The 24,410-nt window shown below is 40.8% G+C and overlaps 2 protein-coding genes and 1 long non-coding RNA gene across 3 annotated transcripts in view; all 3 read left to right on the top strand.

The window, feature by feature from the left end:
• Window positions 1–1,117: 1,117 nt before the first annotated feature.
• On the top strand, window positions 1,118–13,767 carry LOC118217139 (adhesion G protein-coupled receptor E2-like). The gene is made up of 19 exons (XM_035398954.1): window positions 1,118–1,208; window positions 1,458–1,826; window positions 2,177–2,305; window positions 4,437–4,586; window positions 4,678–4,818; window positions 4,918–4,955; window positions 5,038–5,118; window positions 5,285–5,468; window positions 6,137–6,244; window positions 6,386–6,561; window positions 8,484–8,651; window positions 8,741–8,941; window positions 10,530–10,765; window positions 11,192–11,258; window positions 11,791–11,882; window positions 12,068–12,227; window positions 12,363–12,446; window positions 13,091–13,126; window positions 13,439–13,767. Exons 1-19 carry the CDS (start codon window positions 1,118–1,120, stop codon window positions 13,439–13,441), a joined length of 2,514 nt encoding a protein of 837 aa, XP_035254845.1. The 3' UTR covers window positions 13,442–13,767.
• Window positions 13,768–14,761: 994 nt separating this feature from the next.
• On the top strand, window positions 14,762–15,434 carry LOC118216881. The gene is made up of 2 exons (XR_004763084.1): window positions 14,762–14,875; window positions 15,292–15,434. It is a non-coding gene; the product is annotated as an uncharacterized LOC118216881 (long non-coding RNA).
• A 901-nt stretch (window positions 15,435–16,335) lies between these two features.
• The window catches only part of LOC118217138, a 43,303-nt gene continuing 35,228 nt past the window's right edge, over window positions 16,336–24,410 (top strand). Inside the window, exons 1-6 of the mRNA XM_035398953.1 lie at window positions 16,336–16,666; window positions 17,239–17,283; window positions 18,903–19,185; window positions 21,968–22,116; window positions 22,366–22,734; window positions 23,085–23,213. Coding sequence (XP_035254844.1) covers window positions 16,636–16,666; window positions 17,239–17,283; window positions 18,903–19,185; window positions 21,968–22,116; window positions 22,366–22,734; window positions 23,085–23,213 — 1,006 coding nt within the window. The 5' untranslated portion in view covers window positions 16,336–16,635. The remainder of the gene's footprint in view (window positions 16,667–17,238; window positions 17,284–18,902; window positions 19,186–21,967; window positions 22,117–22,365; window positions 22,735–23,084; window positions 23,214–24,410) is intronic.

The raw sequence follows: 24,410 nt of genomic DNA, 5'->3' as shown, positions 1-24,410 counted from the left end.
ATGTAAACGTTTGGCCGCAAATGTAACAATATGCACACGCACTCACACACAAGCAAACGGGCACATCCACACATATGCACACGCACACACCCGAGCACAGGCGCTCAGATGCATGCACACACGCTTACAGCTACACATGCATAAACACACAATATCCATCATATCATATCCAGAGAGACTTACATGAAGATATTGCTGTGAGAAAAAGTTGTAATTCCCTAGAATCTTGCATTAATTACCTCACAATAATAGATAAACACATCTGATTCAGCAAATAACACACAAACAATTGTACTTTCTCATGTTTTCATTGAATGCATGGTTTAATCACAGTCTAGGCTGGTAAAAAGAATGTGATCCTTTAGATTTAGTAGCAATGACCTCAACCAAACTCTTCCTGTAACTGCTGATCAGAGTGTGGGCACATGAACACAGACGTTGGCAAGTTCAATTCATGTCTACAGATCCTTAGCAGTCACCCTAGGGTTCTTTGTCACCTATAGCAATGCATAGTATGGCATGCGGCAGTGTAGCACTGTGGGTAAGGAAACTGGGCTTGTAACCGAAAGGTCATAGGTTCGATCCCTGGGTAGCCGTTGTACCCTTGAGCAAGGTACTTAACCTGAGTTGCTTCAGTATATATCCAGCTGCATAAATGGATGCAACGTAAATGCTGTGTAAAAAGTTGTGTAAGTCGCTCTGGATAAGAGTGTCTGCTAAATGCCTTTTTCCAGTCACAACTGTGATGATTTAAACCACATGTTCTATGAACGCACAAAAAAGTATGACTGTTTGTGTGTTATTTGTCTAATCCGATTGTGTTTCTGTTATTTTGAATTAAATGAAGGTCAGAAGCAGTTATTGTAGGAATCCAGGTAATTCCAAAGGCTTCACAAACCTTTCATTACAAATGTACATGGATGAACGCACACACATACATAATGCCGTGCATAAACAAAAACACATGAAAGTGGAACATTACCTTCCTTTTGATAGGTGCAATAAATCAGTACTTACCGAATTGCTGCACATGTAATTATTATACCTTTGATTTTGCAGGTGCGCTCAGATTCCCAGCATCCCTGCTTGGGGAACTGTAACATATAGCTGTCCTGGGATGCTGGGGCGATATGTTACCATTTCACTCAGCCGAACAGGAATTATAACTCTGTGTGAAGTAGAGGTCTACGGCCGTGTTGTTCATGAAGGTACAAAGTACCACCAAATATGTACATTGACTTTTAACGCTATTATAATTAATATTTACCTCCTAAAAAAAGTTTGAGTTGGGGATATACCAGTTTCCCACAGGAGGGTCACTCTTTTGACTTCAGATTTCTACTGCCATGAAAGACTGTGCCACTCTGAAAGATGTCCATGCTTGTACTGGGCTAAGAAAGCTAGATTTAAAAAAAAGTAAATAAAAATGTTTTTTGTTTTTATTCTGTCTCATGCAGATGTTTGTGGAAATCCGATTTCGCTGCTGGGACTCTTTCGCAACATTGACTACTCTTACACCGGATTCCCAGGTTTTCCGCGTTGCGATTCTGCTTGGGCCGGAAGGTGGGTGCGTTTCCAGGGGATCGTTGGGGATGTTATACCCGAATCCTGTGTTGGAGCGTGCTGCTCTGGTTCACTTTCCTCCGCTTACCTGGGGTTCACTCACCCACAACTGGGGGAGGACATCAAACAGGGCACCACACTTATCAGGTCATCAGTGAACTGCCTTGCCTCCACTGTCGTGGGGATGCGAGTTCTGGCTTGTCCCGGAGGGTACTACGTTTACCGTCTGCCGCCTGTACTGTGTCCAGTTACCTTCGCTGTTCGTGAGTATCAGCCTTTACATTATTGCACCATGGCTCCCCTGACCCGCTTTACATATCCTTTTATTTCATATCCTTGGACTTCCTTTTTCTATAATGTTATAAGTATAGGTGTGCAAAAATAAAGAGAAAGATATCTAGTGGTACCTTCATCGTGATGATACAGCATTTCTGGTATTCCTGAGTGTAACACTGTTCTCCAGTACTGTGTGTCACTCTGGATAAGGGCTTCTGCTAAGTGATTGTAATTTAATGTGTTGAAATATACTACTCATCATAACATAGGCAGAATTACTGACAAAACCCAAGGGCAGTCACTCACTACTGATTGTGTGGGGGCGGCATGTTCCCAGGTCACCGCAACTGTACCTCAACCTCCTGTGGACCAAATGCGGAGTGTACCAGTTCTGGAGGCTGTGTCTGCGTTCCAGGATATGAGATACCTGTGAATGCTCTGCCAACTCCAGAGTCTCTCTGTTTTGGTAAGTATGCTCATTCAGTGGATCTATAATACAATTTTAGCTGTTTAAACAATGTTGTGAATTGCCTATTGTCAGTGCAGTGCCCTCAGGAGATGTCTGAAAATAATCAGAAGAATGAGTGCAGTCAGTTTGCATTGTTGAGACCGGGGGCGTAGTGCACCCAAAACTTATGAGGAGGCACAAAATCAAACACAATGTACACAGTTTATGTCCATCCATCCATTATCTAACATGCTTATTCCTGGTCTGGGTCATGTGGGGCCAAGGGGGGGGGGGGGGGGGGGGGGGGGGTGGCTGGGGCGCAGCAGGAGGGTGCTATCCCAGCAATGCAAGAGTGACTGTATTACACTTCCAACAGTGACAACACAACCTAAAGCAATATTTCAACAACAACTATACTCTAAATCTATCAGGGCAGCACTGATGATATTTAGCTCACATTTAATTAGCAAAGCCAAGGGAAGAGTAAGCAGATCTGTACTGTACTCCACATCTCCGTGCCATACTTTCTTTCAAGGAGATGAAGAGCTAAATGGGACTACGTGTAAGTATTATGCATCTTATATTTATAAGCGAGAGAGCGAGAGAGGCTAAAAGTGGCTTAGGTCTGCTTTCCTCGAAAGGTAGCTCATTCTTCCTTGGTTCACTGATTCGGTTCTCTATGTTGCAGTTGCAATGACGATAAGTTCAGGAAAAGAATGGACAAAAAAGCCGAAGTCAAGCGCAGCATTGGCGCCCTAGTTTCTCTGAAGACCCCTGTGACAACATTAGCTAGCAGCTAGATACCTAAACTAGAAAAGATTGGACTATTTGACTAGCAATGATGCAAAGTTGTTAATAACTACAGTAGCTACAGTAGTAACTGAAGAAAACACAGCTAGAAAGCTTACTGCCAAATAACACTGATCTGCAGGGCTTTTCATAGAACTTTCTGAGCGACTTTTACTTGGTCATTAAACATACCCTAATCCCAAACTTTAAAATCTGCTTGTGTTGTCGTGTTTATTTTGTTTATAGCATTGCAGTGCGCCTCGCTTCATTTTATTGCCATCACTGATAGTTTTTTTTAACCATTCTGTCATTTTCCATGTGTTCTCAATAACTGTAAAACTAGTCCAGGTTTCCAGGTCATTTCCAGGTTTTCAGTGACGCGTGTTAACGCCAAGCAAGTAAACCACCTGGCTAGAAAGGCAGTAGCCACCAGAAACTTTACAAACTAGATAACCAGCAATTGAGCTAACTGAATAGGCTCCTTCCCAAAGGGAACCAAAAGATGATTTCCCCTCCATTTTCACACGATTACAGACAGGGACTAGTCAAACTCACCTCTCCAGTCTGCCATTTAGTGTGATGCGAATCGGGTAACCGTAGCAAAGTACAGAGAGATCTTTGATGAAAACCTGAGCTAGAGCATTCAGGACCTCAGACTGGGGCGAAGGTTCACCTTCCAACAGGACAATGACCCTAAGCACACAACCAAAACAATGCAGTAGTGGCTTCGGTACAAGTCTGTGAATGTCCCTGAGTGGCCCAGCTAGAGCCCGGACTTGAACTCGATCGAACATCTGGAGAGACCTGAAAATAGCTGTGCAGCAACGATCCCCATCCAACCTGACAGAGCTTTAGAGGATCTGCAGAGAAGAACGGGAGAAATACCCCAAATATAGGCGTGCCAACTTGTAGCGTCACACCCAAGAAGACTCGAGGCTGTAATCGCTGCCAAAGGTGCCTCAACAAAGTACTGAGTAAAGGATCTGAATGCTTTTGTAAATGTGATATTTCAGTTTAAAAAAAAAAAAATACACAAAATCTTTCTAATCGGTTTTCGTTTTGTCATTATGGGGTATTGTGTGTAGATAGATGAGAATAAAAATGAATTTAATGCATTTTATAATAAGGCTGTAACGTAACAATATGTGGAAAAGTGAAGGGGTCTGAATACTTTCCGAATGCACTGTATAATTTATCTACTATTGTACTGTATCTAATCAGAGTGGGAATATTTTCCTGTAACCGGAAGTGTGTAAAACAGAAGATTAAAATAATCTCTTTTAGGTGAATGGGAAAATAGTTTGGAAGTGATCTCATATTAGATGATAACCATCATATCTTTGTCATCCATCATCCACAGATATTGATGAGTGTGAAGATGACCCCATCATCTGTGGCCCCAACGCTGACTGCATCAACACTCCTGGGAGTTACACCTGCCCCTGTCACGAGGGGTACAGTGTACAAATTATGCCAGGCTCCATAGCCAGCACCTCAAATCCCTGTGAAGGTCAGAGCATCCCAAAAGCTGTCAGAATTGTGAATGGATACAGTGTTAGCTGATAGTGTGTGATATTGAGCATATGGCTTGTGTCTTGCAGATGTGGATGAGTGTGTCCAAAACCCATGTGGCATCAACACAGATTGCTACAACACTGTAGGAAGCTTCTACTGCGTCTGCATGGAAGGGTACATTTCCTCCACTGGATTGATCTGGGTGTCTGGGACTAGTGTGTGCCTAAGTAAGTGGTGGACGCAATGAGTTCATGAGCCTTCTGAAGTTCCCTTTTTTCAGTATTTAGATTCTCTGCCACTCATCTATCAATAATCTCCCACTTTAGGTGCACAGGAATATCTTGCCTCTCTAACTCCTCCAGAGGTAAGTTGGTATCTGAAGAAAACAGACAGTAAAGGATAGTGCCAGATACAGAAGGCCACTATTTTGCCTTCTTTCTTCTCAGGGACAGACACGTGAGATGTTCTTCCTAAACAATATCAACGAGGATTTGGAGGGCAACCCTGATCTTGTTCTGTCTGAGGAGGTTCGAACTGGGAGCTAAGATCCAGATTTTATACATGAAATATATTTGTTGTTGTTATAGGGTTTTTATGTAATGGGAGGACACTGCATGTGTTGATCTTTATATTCTTGCTGCTAAGTTCTCCCCTGAATAATTGTCTGTAAACTGTTTTCTTTGACTCCCTCAGACAGTGGCTGCTGTCCTGAGCACGACCCTCTCCGTCACAGGCGTTATGGAGCCAAAAGATGGCGACTCGGAGACAGCCAACGTTGTCCTGAAAGTCTTAGAGGGGCTGGTGTCCTCCCTTTTTGACCCCGAGTCTCAGGAAAATAATACGGTGTCTCAGAAAACTATGAAGACAGCAGCTGTAGGTAGGAGTCAGTGGGTTGCTACATAGCATGTTTAGAGGGGCGACATAGCTCAGGAGGTAAGACCGATTGTCTGGCAGTCGGAGGGTTGCCGGTTCAAACCCCGCCCTGGGCATGTCGAAGTGTCCTTGAGCAAGACACCCTAACTCCTAACTGCTCTGGCGAATGAGAGGCATCAATTGTAAAGCGCTTTGGATAAAAGCGCTATATAAATGCAGTCCATTTATCAAAAACCTGGTTTTGTCCCAGTCTGGATTCCGAGTCACAGACCAGTCCTCCACATATTTGGGAGAATGTGTGCCAGAGCGGTTTCATCTGAAGGGTATAATGCCAACCACCAATTCCTTTCCCTCTGCAGTCCTCCAGCTGAGCTGCTGGGTCATTGTGTTGAAGAAGCTTTATTTGTAGGCATGCCACGTGTGTCCATTCCATGAGACAGACATTCTTGCCACCTGAATCCATCTTAATCTGAGCAATGCTACAACCAACTGATTACTGCCAACAACAGCTAGCACCGACACGGTCAGGGTTGACGGCATATTGATATCTGACGGCAGGGTGAATCACACAGTAAAATACCAGGTGCCCAACTTGTAGCACAAAATAAGCTTAAGTCTAAAAATGTAATTTATCTTGTGCTTGGTGATGATGTTTTTATTGTCATCTCACAGAAATGAATTCAGTGAGCCTTAGCGGGAATGCGACTGAGATGCCTGCTCTCCTTGCCAAGGGAAACATGATGACAATCAATCTTGCAGCTGTTGCTAAAAATAACAACGGTAAGAGCTGATGATTAAGGGTGATGATGATGTCAGATTTATTAGATGATAATGCTGGGATCTTAGCTGATGATGACAAAAAAAAAATGCCTGTAATGATGAAGATGGTGATGGAACATGACCAGTGTCTCTCTGGCCCAGGATCCGCTTCCGCTGCTCTGATGTCCGTTGATGGGATGGAGAAGTTCATGAGTCCCAGTTTCTTCAAAAGTGAAAATATCACAGAGATGTATTCTGACATCATCACTGCCACACTGCCTAAGACGCGACAGAAGGAGCTCCCTGAGCCAGTCAACTTCACTATGCACCACAAGAAGGTACAGAACAGGGCCCGCCACAGTATAGGAGATAACTAATTGCAAGCCTTTCATGGTGTTGTGTTCAGCAATTTTCAAGCCACCTTTGAGAACATCAGAAATAACCTATTGTTCTTCCTCCCAAACCCAATACATGTGCATCTTTGCTCATTAGATTTATACAGTGAAACCAGCCTTGGTGGTCACCTTTGTATGATGGCCACCTGTCCATGTTGTTCACTCTTTGGTATTCGCTTTCACTCTTCTCTGTATTATACATGGTGTCAGACATGTAATTCACCAAGTGCTCAGTCAGCATGGCCGGGAGATAAAACAGAGCAGAAACTGGGGCGGTTACTATCTGAGGTGTGAATCTGTGTGAATCTGTGTCTGTGTGTGTGTGTGTGTGTCAGAGAGGGTGTCCATGCCCCTGCCCCCTCCTCTTTTGTTTACCAGTTAAAATATGGGGCCTTCTTTTAGTTTCCAGTTAAGTTGTTTCAACTTAGGAAATACTTTCTAACACTTGGAAGTGAGTATCTGAGTGCTGCATCTACGTCTGGTGGTGGTCAACTTTTCATCTCTGGTTCTTGCGGAATATTGTGCTATCTTTTGGTTTTTGCCTTTTGGATCACTTTGGGACAAAAGCTGGTTTGTTCTCTTCTTGCATTGATTTGTTGTGTGACTGCCCAGTCTGTAACCTTTGTTAATTGTTTTAAGGCAGTTGAACCTCGTCTTTAGATTAGATGTGAATATTTGTTGTAACTTAATACATTTCTTGATTTTCATCTGGTTGTGAGCTGTACATTTTGATAAAGGTTGATCCCAAACAGTTTTCTCTGCCTACCAACAAATTCGGTGATTTGATGGATGATTCATATCTTTGATAATAATTACCAAATTACATCAAATAAATATATTTTACATGTTTGGTAAGTGAGGTGTTTTAACTGTTGATGCACTTGTGTTCATTATTCAGAGGGCTGGACGTTAAACGAGGGAGTTAATGGTTAAAACTGCTCGGTTCGAAAAATGAAACATATTTCAATTAATCCTCACCTTGCTGACAACGGTCACTTGCACAAAGCAGCTGGTGGCCATGCTCGTATAGGCCCACAGAAGCTTTATTGATGCATATGATGGCCACTAGTCACATTTCAGCTTATGAAACGGAGCTTTTTGGTGTTTCTGAGAAATGCGTCAATTTTTCTTTGTTTTTTTCTTGAGGGGTTTGGCATTTTCTCTAAAAGTACCCAAAGACCTTTGACCTTTGACATAATGGCCTTTGAAGGAAAAAATGATAATTGCTAAGGACTGTGCCAGCTTCAGTAAATTGTGTTATCCTTATCTTCTTATGCTCTGGTTTTTGTTTTGAGGTGCGAAGCACGGACCTAGATGGGAACTTACTAACTCACTCAGTCACACACACACAGACACACATTTAGCAGAAGGCTTACTTCAGTGAATTTCATTATCTTTATCTGCTTATGTTCTTTTTTTAAGTAACCATGGTAGATTGATATTTAAGGGTATGCTGCTGTCATTGTGGTCGTATTCTTACTCTGTGAAAGTTAACTAGTGTCAGTTTTTAAATGGCTGCTTGTGAGCCAGTGGCACTGACAAGACTGCAGAAAATTCTAAGTGATTAGAAAAGTTGATGGAGGAAAAAGTGCTCTGAAAATTGCTGGGGAAATGGGTTTCGGGCATGCACTAATACAGAGAAACCTGCCATAGTGGTCACCTTCGTATGGCTGTCACTTGCACATGATAGCCAGTTTTCATTACTCCTCTGGATGGCTGCCTTTGACAGGTTTCACTGTATTACATTAATTTAGTGGATGCTCTTATCCAGAGAAACCTATGATACAATTAAGTGCCAGACCTGGCTTACCTCATTGTTAGGTCAGCAAGTACCTATGTAACTGTCCTTCTCCTGTCCTGGTCAGGAGACGTTCCAGGCTGGGCTGGTTACCTGTGTGTACTGGAAGGAAAATGGGAATGAGACACACTGGTCAGAGGACGGGTGCACAGCATCCTTCTCCAATGAGAACCACACTGTATGCAGCTGTACCCACCTTTCCACCTTCGCCCTCCTCCTGCAGACGGGGGGACAGGTAGGGTGTCCCGCGGTGCTGCTAAGAAGGACATGAATGAGCACATGACTAGATACTTGGAAGGAGATAAGCTCTGTGTGTCTCTTCAGGAAGAGGATGATCCTCTGCTGGAGATGGTGGACCTGTTCTGTATGTGTGTGGGTCTGGCCTTCCTCGCCCTCGCCATCCTCACTTTCCTACTGTGCACATGGAACCCTAAGGTCAACAACACCGCCCGCCTCCACCTCTGCATCTGCCTCTTCTTGGGTCACCTGCTCTTCCTGGTGGGCGTGTCTCGCACTGAGAATGCTGTAAGGATCTGGGAATATGAGCTGACTAGTGACCATTGAAGCGTAAAATGGGAACATTTTGCATCAGTATTAGGCTGGGGCTTGTATCATGGAGCAGGATTTCTGAGTTATCTGGATAACTGCACTGAGTAAAACCTCAAACTCCAGTCCATGTTTTGGATTTTTTGGGGGGGGGGGGTGTTCCGGGTTTTAGTCAGTGCAGTTGTACAGCAAACTCAGGATATAGCCTCAGCTGGCCAAAAATTTAAGAAGCCAATGTTCAAGCATTTCATTACTAGACGGTTTCCTTTTTTGTTTTTGTGTGGCAGATTTGTACCAGATTAATTTTTGTATGTATTGTTGTGGGCAGGTAACACTAGCTGGCTAGCAGACACAACCACTGGTCTTACACACGTTTTCGATGGCCACAGAAAAAAAAACAATACGGCAGCTCCAGAGGGTCATTGCGTTGTCCTAACTGTCCCACTTATAACAATGCAAAGGAAAAGTGAGTCCATGTTAAAGATGGGATGCATGGGATGCCTACGGATTATTTTAATCAATGTTTGGATACATAGGGGCTCCCCTATTTCAACATCAGCTCTGATAATTAAAAAAATTGGCCTACATGTTATTATAACGCAAATGATGCACAATGTTTTTCATGAATTAGACCTGAGAATCTATGTTTGGGTAATCTGGATACTCAAGGGCCCCCTATGACAACTATTGTGTTTTAAAAAAAAACAAAATCAGGTGTTTAACTCATTGCATTATTTCAAAGACAAGTCACTGCTACTCAGCAAATGAAAAATCTGGATACTCGCTCCACACATTCTCCCAAAAAATTTTTAATGTCCCTAAAACTGTCAAAAACTGACTTCTGTATCAGAATTTCCAGTACAATATCCATTCTATTAGACAAGGGGGTTCTCCACCCTGGTCCTGTGTTCTGAATGAACGGCTATTATCTGTTGTGACCCCAATGATTTGGAGTAGTTTACAGTACGTGTAGTTAAACTAGGAGTTTAATTACATTTCACAGCAGTTTGTTCATAGTTCAACTACATTCAAATTTGTCTTGTGGTTGTAGTAGTTAATTACTTTTTGTCATTTGTCATTTTGAGGAACTAACCTACTACTTTTGTCCCTAAAATATTTTTTTTACAAACGCTTTTGTCCGAATACCACTTCACCTCTCTCTTGTCCCTCTAATCCTGTTTGGTGAGAAATGCTCTGTTCCACTATAGTTACCAACTGTCAACAGACAATGGCTACATGTTATACAGCTTATTGCTACAATAAGCTGTATAACGGCTAATCTTATGTGAAAAAAGAAGGCTTTACACACACATGCATCATCTCTGGGGAACATCATGATGTTTTTTAAAATATTTTTTTACAAAGTAGTTTGAAATACTTTTTAGTTTCATGAACTGTCTTTCTCTTTGGGGTAGCTTGGGTGTAGTTCAACTACTTTCAGTTTGAAGTAATTGGTAGTTTGTACAACCATGCTTTCAGATTAGTTGCCCCAAAGTTGGGTTTAGTGTACAGACCCGCTAACATATGTGAGCATATGGATTTGATTAGTCTCCTCTGGCTTCCCCAGGTGGTCTGTGCAGTCATTGCAGGCTTGCTGCACTTCATCTTCCTGGCGGGCTTTGTGTGGATGTTGCTGGAGACTGTGCAGCTGTTCCTGCTGGTCAGAAGCCTGACCAAAGTACAGGTCATCCAGAAGGAGGGGCTGAAGACACTGTACCTCCTGCTGATTGGCTACGGAGCTCCCACGGTGGTGGTGGGAGTGTCTGCAGCAGTGTTTCCAGGCGGTTATGGCAGCAAAGACAGGTAATGTTTTTTTCCTCTGTGATTGTGCCAGAAAAACAACATTGGGGCCAGATTCTTTTTTCCCTAGTGTTCCTTTATCAGAATATCTAAGGGCTTATGCAGGTCATAACTGGTGTAAGGGCATGACAATTTACCATTTGCAAAATATCCACAAGTCCCAACCCTTAGCGACTGTTGTTATGTGCTGTGCAACAATAGAAGATGGAGTCAGCTGGCTGCATCCACTTGAATGAATTACTGCAAGAAATTACAGATGTTTTTAGCTACCATTTCTAAGCAGGGGATTGGTGAACTGCAGTGTCAATCATACATTTGCAAACAGTCAATTGTACCTACAAGGTTATAGGTAAACTGGCTTCAGAGCTGTCCACAGGAAAGAGTATGGGGACACTGTCATCAGGATCCAAATTTGTCTTTTGATTTCAGTTGCTGGTTAAAACAAGAAAAAAATTTCAATTGGAGTTTTATTGGCCCAGTCGTTGCCATTCTCACAGTAAGTACTTGGTGTTCTGTTTACTCTTCAATACTTACAATATTTAGTCTTACACTATTTTAGTAAGCCAAAAATATTTCACTATATAAGTCACTTGTCACAGCTCATGGTCTGGAATTAGTTTGTATAGGCTTGAGTCTGTAGAAATGACTCAAGTCTGTAAAAGAACTGCAAAAGACAATACAATTATATAGAATTACATACCAGTGCAGACAATTGGACGGTAACAATAATAGATTGATAACATTGCTTAATTGGCTGTCTTTGTTAATAAATTAGTTCCATGTTGTAGCAAAGCTCACTAAAGGCAATAGACACTAGTGACTCAAAAACAGTGGTTCAACCTCACAAGCCTGGAGATTTATAATGAAGAATATGTGTACCAGCAGCAGGAAAATTGGCCTAATGCTTTAGACCAATGAAATGTTCTTCTACCTATGAATGTGGCTACTTGTAAAAACAAAAAACTTAATTCTGCAGTTGATTGAGGAGCTGCGGTATAGTATATGTTTCCTTTGTGTAATTTGAACAGCTCAACTTGGTCTCATTTGGTGTGATCCTCTGGAGCCTGCAGCCTACGCTAGCCAACATGAAGAGTGACGTTTCCCAGTCAAAAGACACCAGGTGAGTGTGTGTACCTGCCTCTACATGCATGAAACTTCATGGAAGTGTGGGTGTACAAATATATCTTATGATTCCCTGGTTGCTTCTTGTTTGGTTTTTATTTCATCTGAATAAATAACTTATATTTATGGAGTATGGAGACTGAGAGAGAGCTTGAGATCTGTCTGTCGTTGTTTTTCTTTCAGACTGATTATCTTCAAAATTGTTGCCCAGTTTTTTGTTTTGGGGTGTGCCTGGATCCTGGGATTTTTCCAGAGCAGCACTTTATTAAAATACCTCTTCATCATCCTGAACTCACAGCAGGGCACCTTCATCTTCATCGTTCACTGTCTGCTCAACAAAGAGGTGATTGGACCCTTTCATGCATTGAGACTTTATTTTGTGGTTGATGAAAGGGTTTTTACACAGTGCTAAACATGGGGTAAGTGTTAAAATATGGAATGTTTGTGGACACTGCTAATTGGCCCCTGTGTTGCGTAGGTGCGAAAGGAGTACAGGAGGTGGTTCTCATGTCTGTTTAGAAAAGAGGGACCGTCAGGAGACAATGCTACTAAAGACACTGTGGTAAGAGAGTTTTGATGTCGGGAGATCAAAAGGTCAGAGTAACTTTATAGATTTTAAGTATGGACAAAACAAAGGGCTCATGGGGCAACACGGTTGAGCTTGGGGTTTGTGAAGGTGTGGCAAGGCACTGGCCAACCAAGCTGCCTCACATGTTCCCTCCAACAGGAATTAAACTTACAACCTCAGAGTTACAAGCCCTGTTTATACTACACTGCTGAAAACACTATTCTGTCACACATTTGCCAGCTCAAATTCTCCATTACGCCTTGGAACAGCATATTGTTATACGGAAACGCTTTAGAAAGGGTATATTATCTGTCTAAATAATGTAGCAATGAACATGAATATACACATTACTTTCATTTAGCAGACATTGTATTCAGATTGAATTGTACAGCTGGATATACCATCCATTTTTACAGCTGGATAGGTAGTGAAGCAGTTCAGGTTAAGTACCCTGCTCAAGGGTACAACAGTAGAGTCTCAGCTGGGAATCAAACCTGAGATCTGTAACATAAGTTTAGTTCCCTTACCATTACCCTACGCTGCTGACCTGCATGCTGAATGACCAGAAATACATTTACAAAAGTATTAGGGATCACATTATTTGTTAATTAAGTTTTTTTTTTTTTCATGTTTTCAAGAGCGATGCATCCCAACCCACAAAAGACATGGACAAGGTAGATCACCATCATCGATAAGAAACTGAACAATTAAAACTTTTATATGGAACTGCAAATACTCATTAATTCATAAATACTTTTAAATATATCAAACAATGGATTAATTGGAGTGTTCTTTTGGACTACTAATACAATTTTTGTAGCAAGTGCACATTATTATTATGTACTAGTACAGTGCTTATAATGTATTTAGAGGCAATAGCCTTATCGTGAAGAAGTTCCCATCTTCGTTTTGAAAAAAGTTAATTTCATTGCTTTTGACGTGAAAATATTCTGTATTGACACTAGTCTGAATTTTGTGATCCCTAGTGATTCGGAAGGAAGGTGCAGCATCGGGAATCCAAGGGGACTAAATGCAACATTTGTGAGCATCTCTGCCAAACTCCAGTTGTAATGACTAATCCTGGCGTCACCATGCTGTGACACAATGAGAAGTCACAGTTTGCTGTGAATATGAAATGAACATATAACACACGCACAACTAGGAGTGATGCACAATGTTAGTTATTCAGTCATATAGATTGAATTATAGATATAGCTGCATATGCTTGAATTGGTAATTGGAATTGGTAATTAGTCACATGGAAATATTTTTGTTTCACAAGTTTAGTAACACAGGATAAACAGTTGTCAGAGAAAAGAAGACTTGTATATAAAATAAATGCTAAATAAAGATGATACATTCCTCTGTGGAACACCCTTTTGTTTTTATGTTGTGTAGTTCTTTTTACTTGTGCGACTGTGTGGAAAGTTGTATTCCATCTTCTCATGTGTGTACATAGCAGAGCTCTTTGGCTGGTATGCATAGGCAGACAATTTGGGGAAGGCTTTTTTAAAGAAGGCATTTTACATCTACCTGAATATGTTCATTGACTATACGCATGTGGAAAAAGGGCACACATTCAAGAAAATCTCTGAGGTGACATCTCATTCTCTTCCTGTATGTACACAGCAAAGCAAGTTTGACTGGTGTCAACAGGCAGACAATGCTTTAAGGGTCACCATTTTTGACAAGCTTACATTTAGCAGCTATCAAAATATGTGACATGAGGGTATCCATGGAAAAAGGATCCACACACTAAGAAAATCTATCAGGTGACATGTCATCTTCTTATATTTTACAGGATAAAGCATGCTTGACTGGTCATACCAGGCAGACAATGTTACAGGGATCACCATTCTCAATTTAACATCAACAGAGATATATATATATAATCGTTGTATGATTGTACACAAGTGTCCAATATCAATAAAAACACCCTTTTCATACATAAACACCTAGATTGGGTACAAAGTTAAAAAAGAGCTGGATTAAATTAATTCAAAATAAATAAGGATAGGCAGATCCTGCATATGTGGGGGCACTGAAATAAACAAAGGTGATTATCCTCAATAATTGTATAATGGCAAACAATAATTTACCATTTGCGAGGCTGGTGATAAGGTGCTTAAGCACAATCCTGTGAAAGTCGTGTGAAAATGAAACGGAATGTTTGATATCCTCTTTGTGTTTTAGACTCGTCTATGTGTTGTGCTGAAACATGTCAAGCAACTACCAACCAACCATGGTAGAGGTGTAAATGTACTTGTAAGAAAGCATGTCAGCGGCGCCTAGTGTGCCGGCGTAGTTTCCCCCTGTAAAACCGCATTTGCGGTTTCATTCGGCATGTACTGGCAGAGCGCTAGCCATTTATGGAAACTTTCCCCCGAATTTCGTTTTGCTGCTTGTGCGTCCATGCAAATGATGTGAGTGTAGGAAAATGACTTTACCTTATTTTGATTATGCATTCGATAAACCCGTAGTTTCTGGCTTAAACCACGTTGTTTGTTTATGTTAATGCGATATAAACGCGGAGTTTTCCGGTCCCAACTTTGTGTGCTAGTCTTGCACTGCCGGCATTTCTCTTGAAACTAAGAATCACTTTGATGTTATTTTGATGGATTTTATGTTTCATTGTCGTTGTCGCGATGCTTGCACATGAAAGCTTATCGCGATGTTCGCCATTGCTTTTGTATTCTTTAAATGCTGTATTTAATAATAATGGCCGTCATCAGTGTATAATTTAATACTGTGTGAAATAGCAACAATGTTAATATTCAGTTTTTCCGTAGTGTCATGTGTATTCATTAATTCTCTTTCTGTTTTCTCTTTTATTTTACAGACCACAAACATACACATGCCTACTCAACCAACCACTGTTGGCATAATTCTGTTCAAATCTAACATTGCCTTTCTCTGTGTCTTAATGGCAATTTCATTGCACATGTTTTGATGAGAATAAAATATATCACTCCTCTGGAGCCAGATTCTCTAATCAGAGTCATTCATATTCATATTAACCACCTCAACCAGTAATTTCAATGTGGAGGTGTACCCCCCTCTGCTACAGTCCTCTCTGGCCTCCTCCTCTATATGGAGGCCTTTGATGAGGTCACTGTCATGGATGATTGTCCTGCCAGGGGGGGACAAAAACCTGGCTCTGCTACTGCCTCACAGGGCAACCCCCACCCCCCAAATTAACCTGATGATCCTTTACTAAGTGAAGAAATGGAAAGAAAAAAAAAAAAATCTGTGTGCTTGGGGCAATGGAGAGGAGAAAAGACTTGCATTTAGGGTAATTATTTTGAGTATACCATTAATAAGATATTGGAGAATGAGAGAGAAATCATCTGCTTTGAAGGGTATCTTTAAACATCTTGTATGTAGTAAGTGCTGTTTATTGTTTGGTATTTATGGGGTGTTTTCCATCTGTATTCAGAGATTTTCATTGTGGTATGGCCACCGCGGTGCACTCTTGCTACAAGGAGCTTTGAATTAAGCCTGTATCTGGATGAAAAGTAAAAATGTCTCGAAACCTAATTCAACAAAACAGGAGTAGTACTGGATGTTGTAAAAAGAGAGAGAAAAAAAACATCACATGCCATTGTATTTTAGATCATTCATAGTGAAGATTTTACAACCAGTAAAATTTGTAATATTTTACAAACAAAGCTTTGCTTTTATGTTGTCTCGGTTCTATCCACAAATTAACCTGCTTGATGCCATTCCTTACCTTGGTATTGTAACATCTAACCCAAACAAACAGAAACAACATGATTATATATTTAGATATAATCTTCTGGCTCTAGTACTTACCTCAGCATGAGTAGATTTATGAATGGAGCTGCCACCATTCACAAATCATGGTTTCGGGACCCTGGACAGCAGCCAAAACCGGTAAAAAAAGAGAACCGGACGTGTTATTGCATCAGAATGATCGATCTAGGAAATAGCGATACCATGCGTATGCAACATCAGGGGAAAAGGGGGAAGGGAAAAGCCAAAATGCCCCTATATACACCGATCAGCCACAACATTAAAATCACTGACAGTTCTCAAAGCTTCCTGCCCCCATGTTTGCATAAGATGTTTGGTTTACATAATACGCTTTTTTAAGCATGTTCCCTCAGAATTCAGTCAGCACTTCATCTATCATTCTACCCCTCTCAGCAAAGAACTAGCGAAGATGAACAATGGTCATTTGCCATTGTTACTGGGTGAGTGGAGCATGCTCATTAACTAGGCTAGGTACCTTACCTTAAATTTTGAATTAAATTATCTTAAACAAAATCTTTCAGGCTAAAGCATCAGGCAGGTGAGTTAAGATTGTAATCTTATTTACAGTGCTGGCCTGGTTTGGTTCGTAGGTAATCTTTTTCTTCTTCATGCTGTTGTGTATGTATATGTATATATATGTATGATGGGTTTGCATATAACACCTAATGTTTAGGGATCTGGGTGAGTTTGTAGGTTTGATTCCTGCCTTTATCTATGCATTTATTACCATCTTAATTTATCTATGTTTTTAAATTCAATCTGCTACAATATGAAGCACTTTGGGTTGCATTTCATGTATGAAAAGTGCTATACAAATAAAGTTTATTATTATTATTATTATTATGTAGGCACCTCCATGGGACCCTTGACCAGAACCTTAACTGCTTCAGTAAATATCCTGGAATGTAAATAGATTGTATGTACGGAATGTAAGCTGCGTAGGAGCATCTGCTAAATACCTAAAATGTACTGTAAATATTTTCATAACCAAGTCATATTTTTGTGTTTCCAGGCTTTCTGTTGTCCTTAACAGCCTGTTGCATTTGTCTTGAAGTAGGTAAGTAATTCCATGTTTAATTGATATCACACTGCCGTACATACATACATATGGCACAGTGGTACCATGAGCCTTACTTTGTGTTCAAAACACATGTAGCTTTTTATGGATGAATATTGATTAATGTACTAATATTGCACAGTATTTATGTTTTATGTTTAAGATTTAAAAAATGTTTTTATTTGCCATATTTTGTTTACATAATCTTGCAGATTATATATTATCTTATTATCAGAATTGGGTGCATATCCCTTTCCACAAACCTTGAGAAAAATCTGATGTATTTTGAATGGTGTTATGTGGCAGAATCATGTCCTCCGTCTGGTTTTGCATGATGTGTGACTCAGGCTTTTCTTCAACATTCCTATGAAAATGCACGTATTGAGTTGCAATTACAATCATTATTTTTCTGTATACCTAACTTTCCTGATTGGGCAATGCTTTACCATGTTGACATTTACATGCTTATTGAAAATGCCAATAATTTTGGGTGATCCCCTTTTTAAAATAAGTATTTGCACTGTTTTAGCATAAATTAAATCACAATCATAATCATTGTCCCCTTGTTTCAACAGCTGTTTGATACCTGCAAGCATTTGTCTCTGACTGTTTTGATGAAATTCAAATTGAATCAGTCTGTTGTCTACCCATGAAAACCTTAGTTTAACTGTGTTCATGCAATCAAAGTTTGGCAGTAAAGTAGCAATTGTCCCCCACCTGATGAAATTTGCGACACTGCATCACTGGTGGGGGACAACATGTTTACCATTTCCTTGTTTTTTTCTGTGTGTTTATATCTTTAAGTGCCGGGCCTATTTAAATCCAAGTTATTGATGAACGAGTTACAAGAATTACAAAATAAAAGAAATCGCATGATATGCAATGTACCAGTAGGATATTAGTTTACTCTGTCATTGGTCTTAACGTTATTTGTGTCCATGTTTCATGTTCTCCACACTTCTCTGTATCAGTGTATTTTTATTTTCACACTGATGACCACCTCATAATTAATCCTTAATTATGTGGGACTAATTCTGGGCAGATTGCTAAAGGTTACTGAATTTGAAGTGGCAACAGTGACAAGTGATAAGTGCTGAAATTCAGGTTGACTGCACAGATAGTGACTTGCTTGACAATTTTCCATATCCAACTTATTAGCCATGCTTGTACCCTGCTTTCCGTGCTGGGTTGTAACAGATTGCATGTAATCTGTATTACATAATGTCGCTACAAATATCAAGTCACTGTAATCAGTCCAAGATACTTTTTGAAATATACTAAATGTAATTAAAGTTACTTTTATGAATATTACATGATTATATTTTTGGATTACTTCAACATATAATGCATATGAGCTTGTACGTGCAAACACATGCATGCATGCACACACACAAACGTACACACACATACTCGCACCTACACAGGAGGATGAACAGGAGGTGAGTTTATGTATTGCAGCTTCACATTCAAAGGAAACAAAAAAAAATACAGTGTTACCAATTATATTTTTATATATGTCATTTGTAATCAGTACCAGAGTACATTTGCAAGTAATCTGCTCTGTAACACTGTCTGGAAAATGCAGTAATTAGCTTTTGTTTTCCCCTTTTCCTTACCAGATGAAAATGCTGCCATTGGTAAAATGGCCAATCAGTTGTCCACATACGTTAACTATGATCCATACAGAGCGATTGATGGGAACCACAATGCAGACTTTGCTTACGGCTCCTGCACCCACACAAATGAGGAAATGAGACCCTGGTGGAGAGTCGACCTGTTTAATGTTCACAATATCTCCTCTGTGGTTGTGACGAACAGAGGGGACTACTGGGCTGAAAGAATCGACGGAGCAGAGATTCGTATTGGAAACTCCCTGGTAGACAATGGCAACAGTAATCCATTGTGAGGGAACAGTACTCCACTCTTATTCAGCACACACACATACACACACACACACACACACACACAATATCAGATTTTCGGTGGGTCAAAAGTTAACATACACTTTGTTAGTATTTGGTGGCATTGCCTTTTAATTGATTAACTTGAATCAAATGCTTTGGGTAGCCTTCCACAAGCTTCTCACAATATTTTGCTGGAATTTTTGCCCATTCCTCCTGACAGAACTGGAGTAACTCAGTCAGGCTTGTGGGCCTCCTAGCTCGGGCATGCTTTTTCAGTTCCGTCCACAAATTTTCTCTCGGATTCAGGTCAGGGCTTTGCGATGGCCACTCCAATACTTTCACTTTGTTGTCTTTAAGCCATTTTGTTACAACTTTGTTACAACTTTGCAACCAGTTGCAACCAAGTTTTAACTTTCTAGCTGATGTCTTCAGGTGTTGCTTCAGTATTTCTAGATAATCCTACTTCCTCATGATGCCATCTATTTTCTGAATACACCATTCCATTTTACAGCAAAATACCCCCACAATATGATACTGCCACTCCCATGCTTCACAGTTGGGATGGTGTTCTTCAGATTAAAAGTCTTACCCTTTTCCCTCCATACATAGCGCTGATCATTATGATTAAACAGTTCAATTTTTGTGTCATCTGACCAGAGAACACTCCTTCAAAAGGCTAGGTCTTCATCCTGGTGATCACCTGCAAACTTTATTCTGGATTTTTTATGCTGGTCTTCGAGTAGGGGCTTCTTCCTTGCTCCACAGCCTTTCAGGCCATGGCGATGTAGGATTCTCTTAATGGTAGATGTATATACTTTGGTACCTGATGCCTCCAATTCCTTCACCAGTTCTTTTGTTGTTGTCTTGGGGTTCAATTGAACCTTTTGGACCAAAATTTGTTCAGCCCTGGTTAATTTGTGCCTCCATCCTGAACGATGCAGTGTCTCTGTGGTCCCAATATTTTTATATTTGCATACAATTGTTTGTACAGATGCTCGTGGTACATTCAATTGTTTGAAAGTTGCTACCAAGGAGGAACCGGACTCAATTTTTTTCTGGCTGAGTTGCTTGGATTTTCTCATGGTATCATGGGGAAAAAGGCAGTGGCTGTAAAGGTAGGCCCTTAAATACAGCCACAGGTGCCAATTAACTCCCAATTAACTCCTAATTATGACAACTGGCCAATCAGAAGCTTCTAAAAAGTCATTACATCAATTTCTAGAATTTTCCAGACTGTTTAAAGAAACAGTAAACTTTTGACCCGACTGGAATTCTAATATAGTGAATTAAAGCTGAAATGAATATGTCTCTAATCGATTGTTTTACAATTACCTCTGATGTGAACAAAGTAGATGCCCTAATTGACTTGCCAATGTAGGGTAACATGAAATGTGTGGAGTTGTGAAAAACTGAGTTTGAATATCTTTAGCCTTGGTGTATGTAAACGTTTGGCCGCAAATGTAACAATATGCACACGCACTCACACACAAGCAAACGGGCACATCCACACATATGCACACGCACACACCCGAGCACAGGCGCTCAGATGCATGCACACACGCTTACAGCTACACATGCATAAACACACAATATCCATCATATATCCAGAGAGACTTACATGAAGATATTGCTGTGAGAAAAAGTTGTAATTCCCTAGAATCTTGCATTAATTACCTCACAATAATAGATAAACACATCTGATTCAGCAAATAACACACAAACAATTGTACTTTCTCATGTTTTCATTGAATGCATGGTTTAATCACAGTCTAGGCTGGTAAAAAGAATGTGATCCTTTAGATTTAGCAGCAATGACCTCAACCAAACTCTTCCTGTAACTGCTGATCAGAGTGTGGGCACATGAACACAGACGTTGGCAAGTTCAATTCATGTCTACAGATCCTTAGCAGTCACCCTAGGGTTCTTTGTCACCTATAGCAATGCATAGTATGGCATGCGGCAGTGTAGCACTGTGGGTAAGGAAACTGGGCTTGTAACCGAAAGGTCATAGGTTCGATCCCTGGGTAGGACACTGCCGTTGTACCCTTGAGCAAGGTACTTAACCTGAGTTGCTTCAGTATATATCCAGCTGCATAAATGGATGCAACGTAAATGCTGTGTAAAAAGTTGTGTAAGTCGCTCTGGATAAGAGTGTCTGCTAAATGCCTGTAATGTAATGCATGCTCTTTCTGTGATCTTAGCAGGACACCCACTCCACTGGAGTGTAGCACAGGTACTAAATTAGTTTTTTTAAAGTTTATTTCCATTTGTGCACTATTTGCATGACTGTGGATGTATGGAGGCCCATGTCTTTAGAAGTGGTCTTGAAGCCCTCCCCAGTCTTATGAGCCTCAATAAGCTCTAACCTACACCTGAATGTCATCTCATTGATCATGACCCCAATTATCTACTGTCATAAAAGCCATTATCCTTTAGGCTCACATACTTTTTCCAGTCACAACTGTGATGATTTAAACCACATGTTCTATGAACGCACAAAAAAGTATGACTGTATGTGTGTTGTTTGTCTAATCAGGTTGTGTTTCTGTTATTTTGAATTAAATGAAGGTCAGAAGCAGTTAATGTAGGAATCCAGGTAATTCCAAAGGATTCACAAACCTTTCATTACAAATGTACATGGATGAACGCACACACATACATAATGCCGTGCATAAACAAAAACACATGAAAGTGGAACATTACCTTCCTTTTGATAGGTGCAATAAATCAGTACTTACCGAATTGCTGCACATGTAATTATTATACCTTTGATTTTGCAGGTGCGCTCAGATTCCCAGCATCCCTGCTGGGGGAACTGTAACATATAGCTGCCATGGGATGCTGGGGCGATATGTTAGCATTTCACTCAGCCGAATAGGATTTATAACTCTGTGTGAAGTGGAGGTCTACGCCCGTGTTGTTCATGAAGGTACACAGTACCACCAAATATGTACATTGACTTTTAACGCTATTATAATTAATATTTACCTCCTAAAAAAAGTTTGAGTTGGGGATATACCAGTTTCCCACAGGAGGGTCACTCTTTTGACTTCAGATTTCTACTGCCATGAAAGACTGTGCCACTCTGAAAGATGTCCATGCTTGTACTGGGCTAAGAAAGCTAGATTTTAAAAAAAGTAAATAAAAATGTTTTTTGTTTTTATTCTGTCTCATGCAGATGTTTGTGGAAATCCGATTTCGCTGCTGGGACTCTTTCGCAACATTGACTACTCTTACACCGGATTCCCAGGTTTTCCGCGTTGCGATTCTGCTTGGGCCGGAAGGTGGGTGCGTTTCCAGGGGATCGTTGGGGATGTTATACCCGAATCCTGTGTTGGAGCGTGCTGCTCTGGTTCACTTTCCTCCGCTTACCTGGGGTTCACTCACCCACAACTGGGGGAGGACATCAAAAAGGGCACCACACTTATCAGGTCATCAGTGAACTGCCTTGCCTCCACTGTCGAGGGGATGCGAGTTCTGGCTTGTCCCGGAGGGTACTACGTTTACCGTCTGCCGCCTGTACTGTGTCCAGTTACCTTCGCTGTTCGTGAGTATCAGCCTTTACATTATTGCACCATGGCTCCCCTGTCCCGCTTTACATATCCTTTTATTTCATATCCTTGGACTTCCTTTTTCTATAATGTTATAAGTATAGGTGCGCAAAAATAAAGAGAAAGATATCTAGTGGTACCTTCATCGTGATGATACAGCATTTCTGGTATTCCTGAGTGTAACACTGTTCTCCAGTACTGTGTGTCACTCTGGATAAGGGCTTCTGCTAAGTGATTGTAATTTAATGTGTTGAAATATACTACTCATCATAACATAGGCAGAATTACTGACAAAACCCAAGGGCAGTCACTCACTACTGATTGTGTGGGGGCGGCATGTTCCCAGGTCACCGCAACTGTATCTCAACCTCCTGTGGACCAAATGCGGAGTGTACCAGTTCTGGAGGCTGTGTCTGCGTTCCAGGATATGAGATACCTGTGAATGCTCTGCCAACTCCAGAGTCTCTCTGTTTTGGTAAGTATGCTCATTCAGTGGATCTATAATACAATTTTAGCTGTTTAAACAATGTTGTGAATTGCCTATTGTCAGTGCAGTGCCCTCAGGAGATGTCTGAAAATAATCAGAAGAATGAGTGCAGTCAGTTTGCATTGTTGTAGCAGAGACCGGGGGCGTAGTGCACCCAAAACTTATGAGGAGGCACAAAATCAAACACAATATACACAGTTTATGTCCATCCATCCATTATCTAACATGCTTATTCCTGGTCTGGGTCATGTGGGGCCAAGGAGGGGGGGGGGGGGGGGGGGGGGGTGGCTGGGGCGCAGCAGGAGGGTGCTATCCCAGCAATGCAAGAGTGACTGTATTACACTTCCAACAGTGACAACACAACCTAAAGCAATATTTCAACAACAACTATACTCTAAATCTATCAGGGCAGCACTGATGATATTTAGCTCACATTTAATTAGCAAAGCCAAGGGAAGAGTAAGCAGATCTGTACTGTACTCCACATCTTGGTGCCATACTTTCTTTCAAGGAGATGAAGAGCTAAATGGGACTACGTGTAAGTATTATGCATCTTATATTTATAAGCGAGAGAGCGAGAGAGGCCAAAAGTGGCTTAGGTCTGCTTTCCTCGAAAGGTAGCTCATTCTTCCTTGGTTCACTGATTCGGTTCTCTATGTTGCAGTTGCAATGACGATAAGTTCAGGAAAAGAATGGACAAAAAAGCCGAAGTCAAGCGCAGCATTGGCGCCCTAGTTTCTCTGAAGACCCCTGTGACAACATTAGCTAGCAGCTAGATACCTAAACTAGAAAAGATTGGACTATTTGACTAGCAATGATGCAAAGTTGTTAATAACTACAGTAGCTACAGTAGTAACTGAAGAAAACACAGCTAGAAAGCTTACTGCCAAATAACACTGATCTGCAGGGCTTTTCATAGAACTTTCTGAGCGACTTTTACTTGGTCATTAAACATACCCTAATCCCAAACTTTAAAATCTGCTTGTGTTGTCGTGTTTATTTTGTTTATAGCATTGCAGTGCGCCTCGCTTCATTTTATTGCCATCACTGATAGTTTTTTTTAACCATTCTGTCATTTTCCATGTGTTCTCAATAACTGTAAAACTAGTCCAGGTTTCCAGGTCATTTCCAGGTTTTCAGTGACGCGTGTTAACGCCAAGCAAGTAAACCACCTGGCTAGAAAGG

This window comes from Anguilla anguilla, chromosome 17 (genome assembly GCF_013347855.1).
Source record: "Anguilla anguilla isolate fAngAng1 chromosome 17, fAngAng1.pri, whole genome shotgun sequence".
NCBI lineage: Eukaryota > Metazoa > Chordata > Actinopteri > Anguilliformes > Anguillidae > Anguilla > Anguilla anguilla.
The sequence above is the reverse complement of the archived record's forward strand: the minus strand, read 5'-3'. Positions and strand labels throughout refer to the sequence as shown.

Excerpts from the sequence above, each read along its gene's own strand:
- LOC118217139 (XM_035398954.1), top strand. The coding sequence starts at position 1,118 with ATGCTGGGGCGATATGTTACCATTTCACTCAGCCGAACAGGAATTATA. Across the intron at positions 4,587-4,677 it reads CACCTCAAATCCCTGTGAAG|ATGTGGATGAGTGTGTCCAA; the intron begins GTCAGAGCATCC and ends TGTGTCTTGCAG. Across the intron at positions 10,766-11,191 it reads GGTTATGGCAGCAAAGACAG|TTGCTGGTTAAAACAAGAAA; the intron begins GTAATGTTTTTT and ends TTTTGATTTCAG.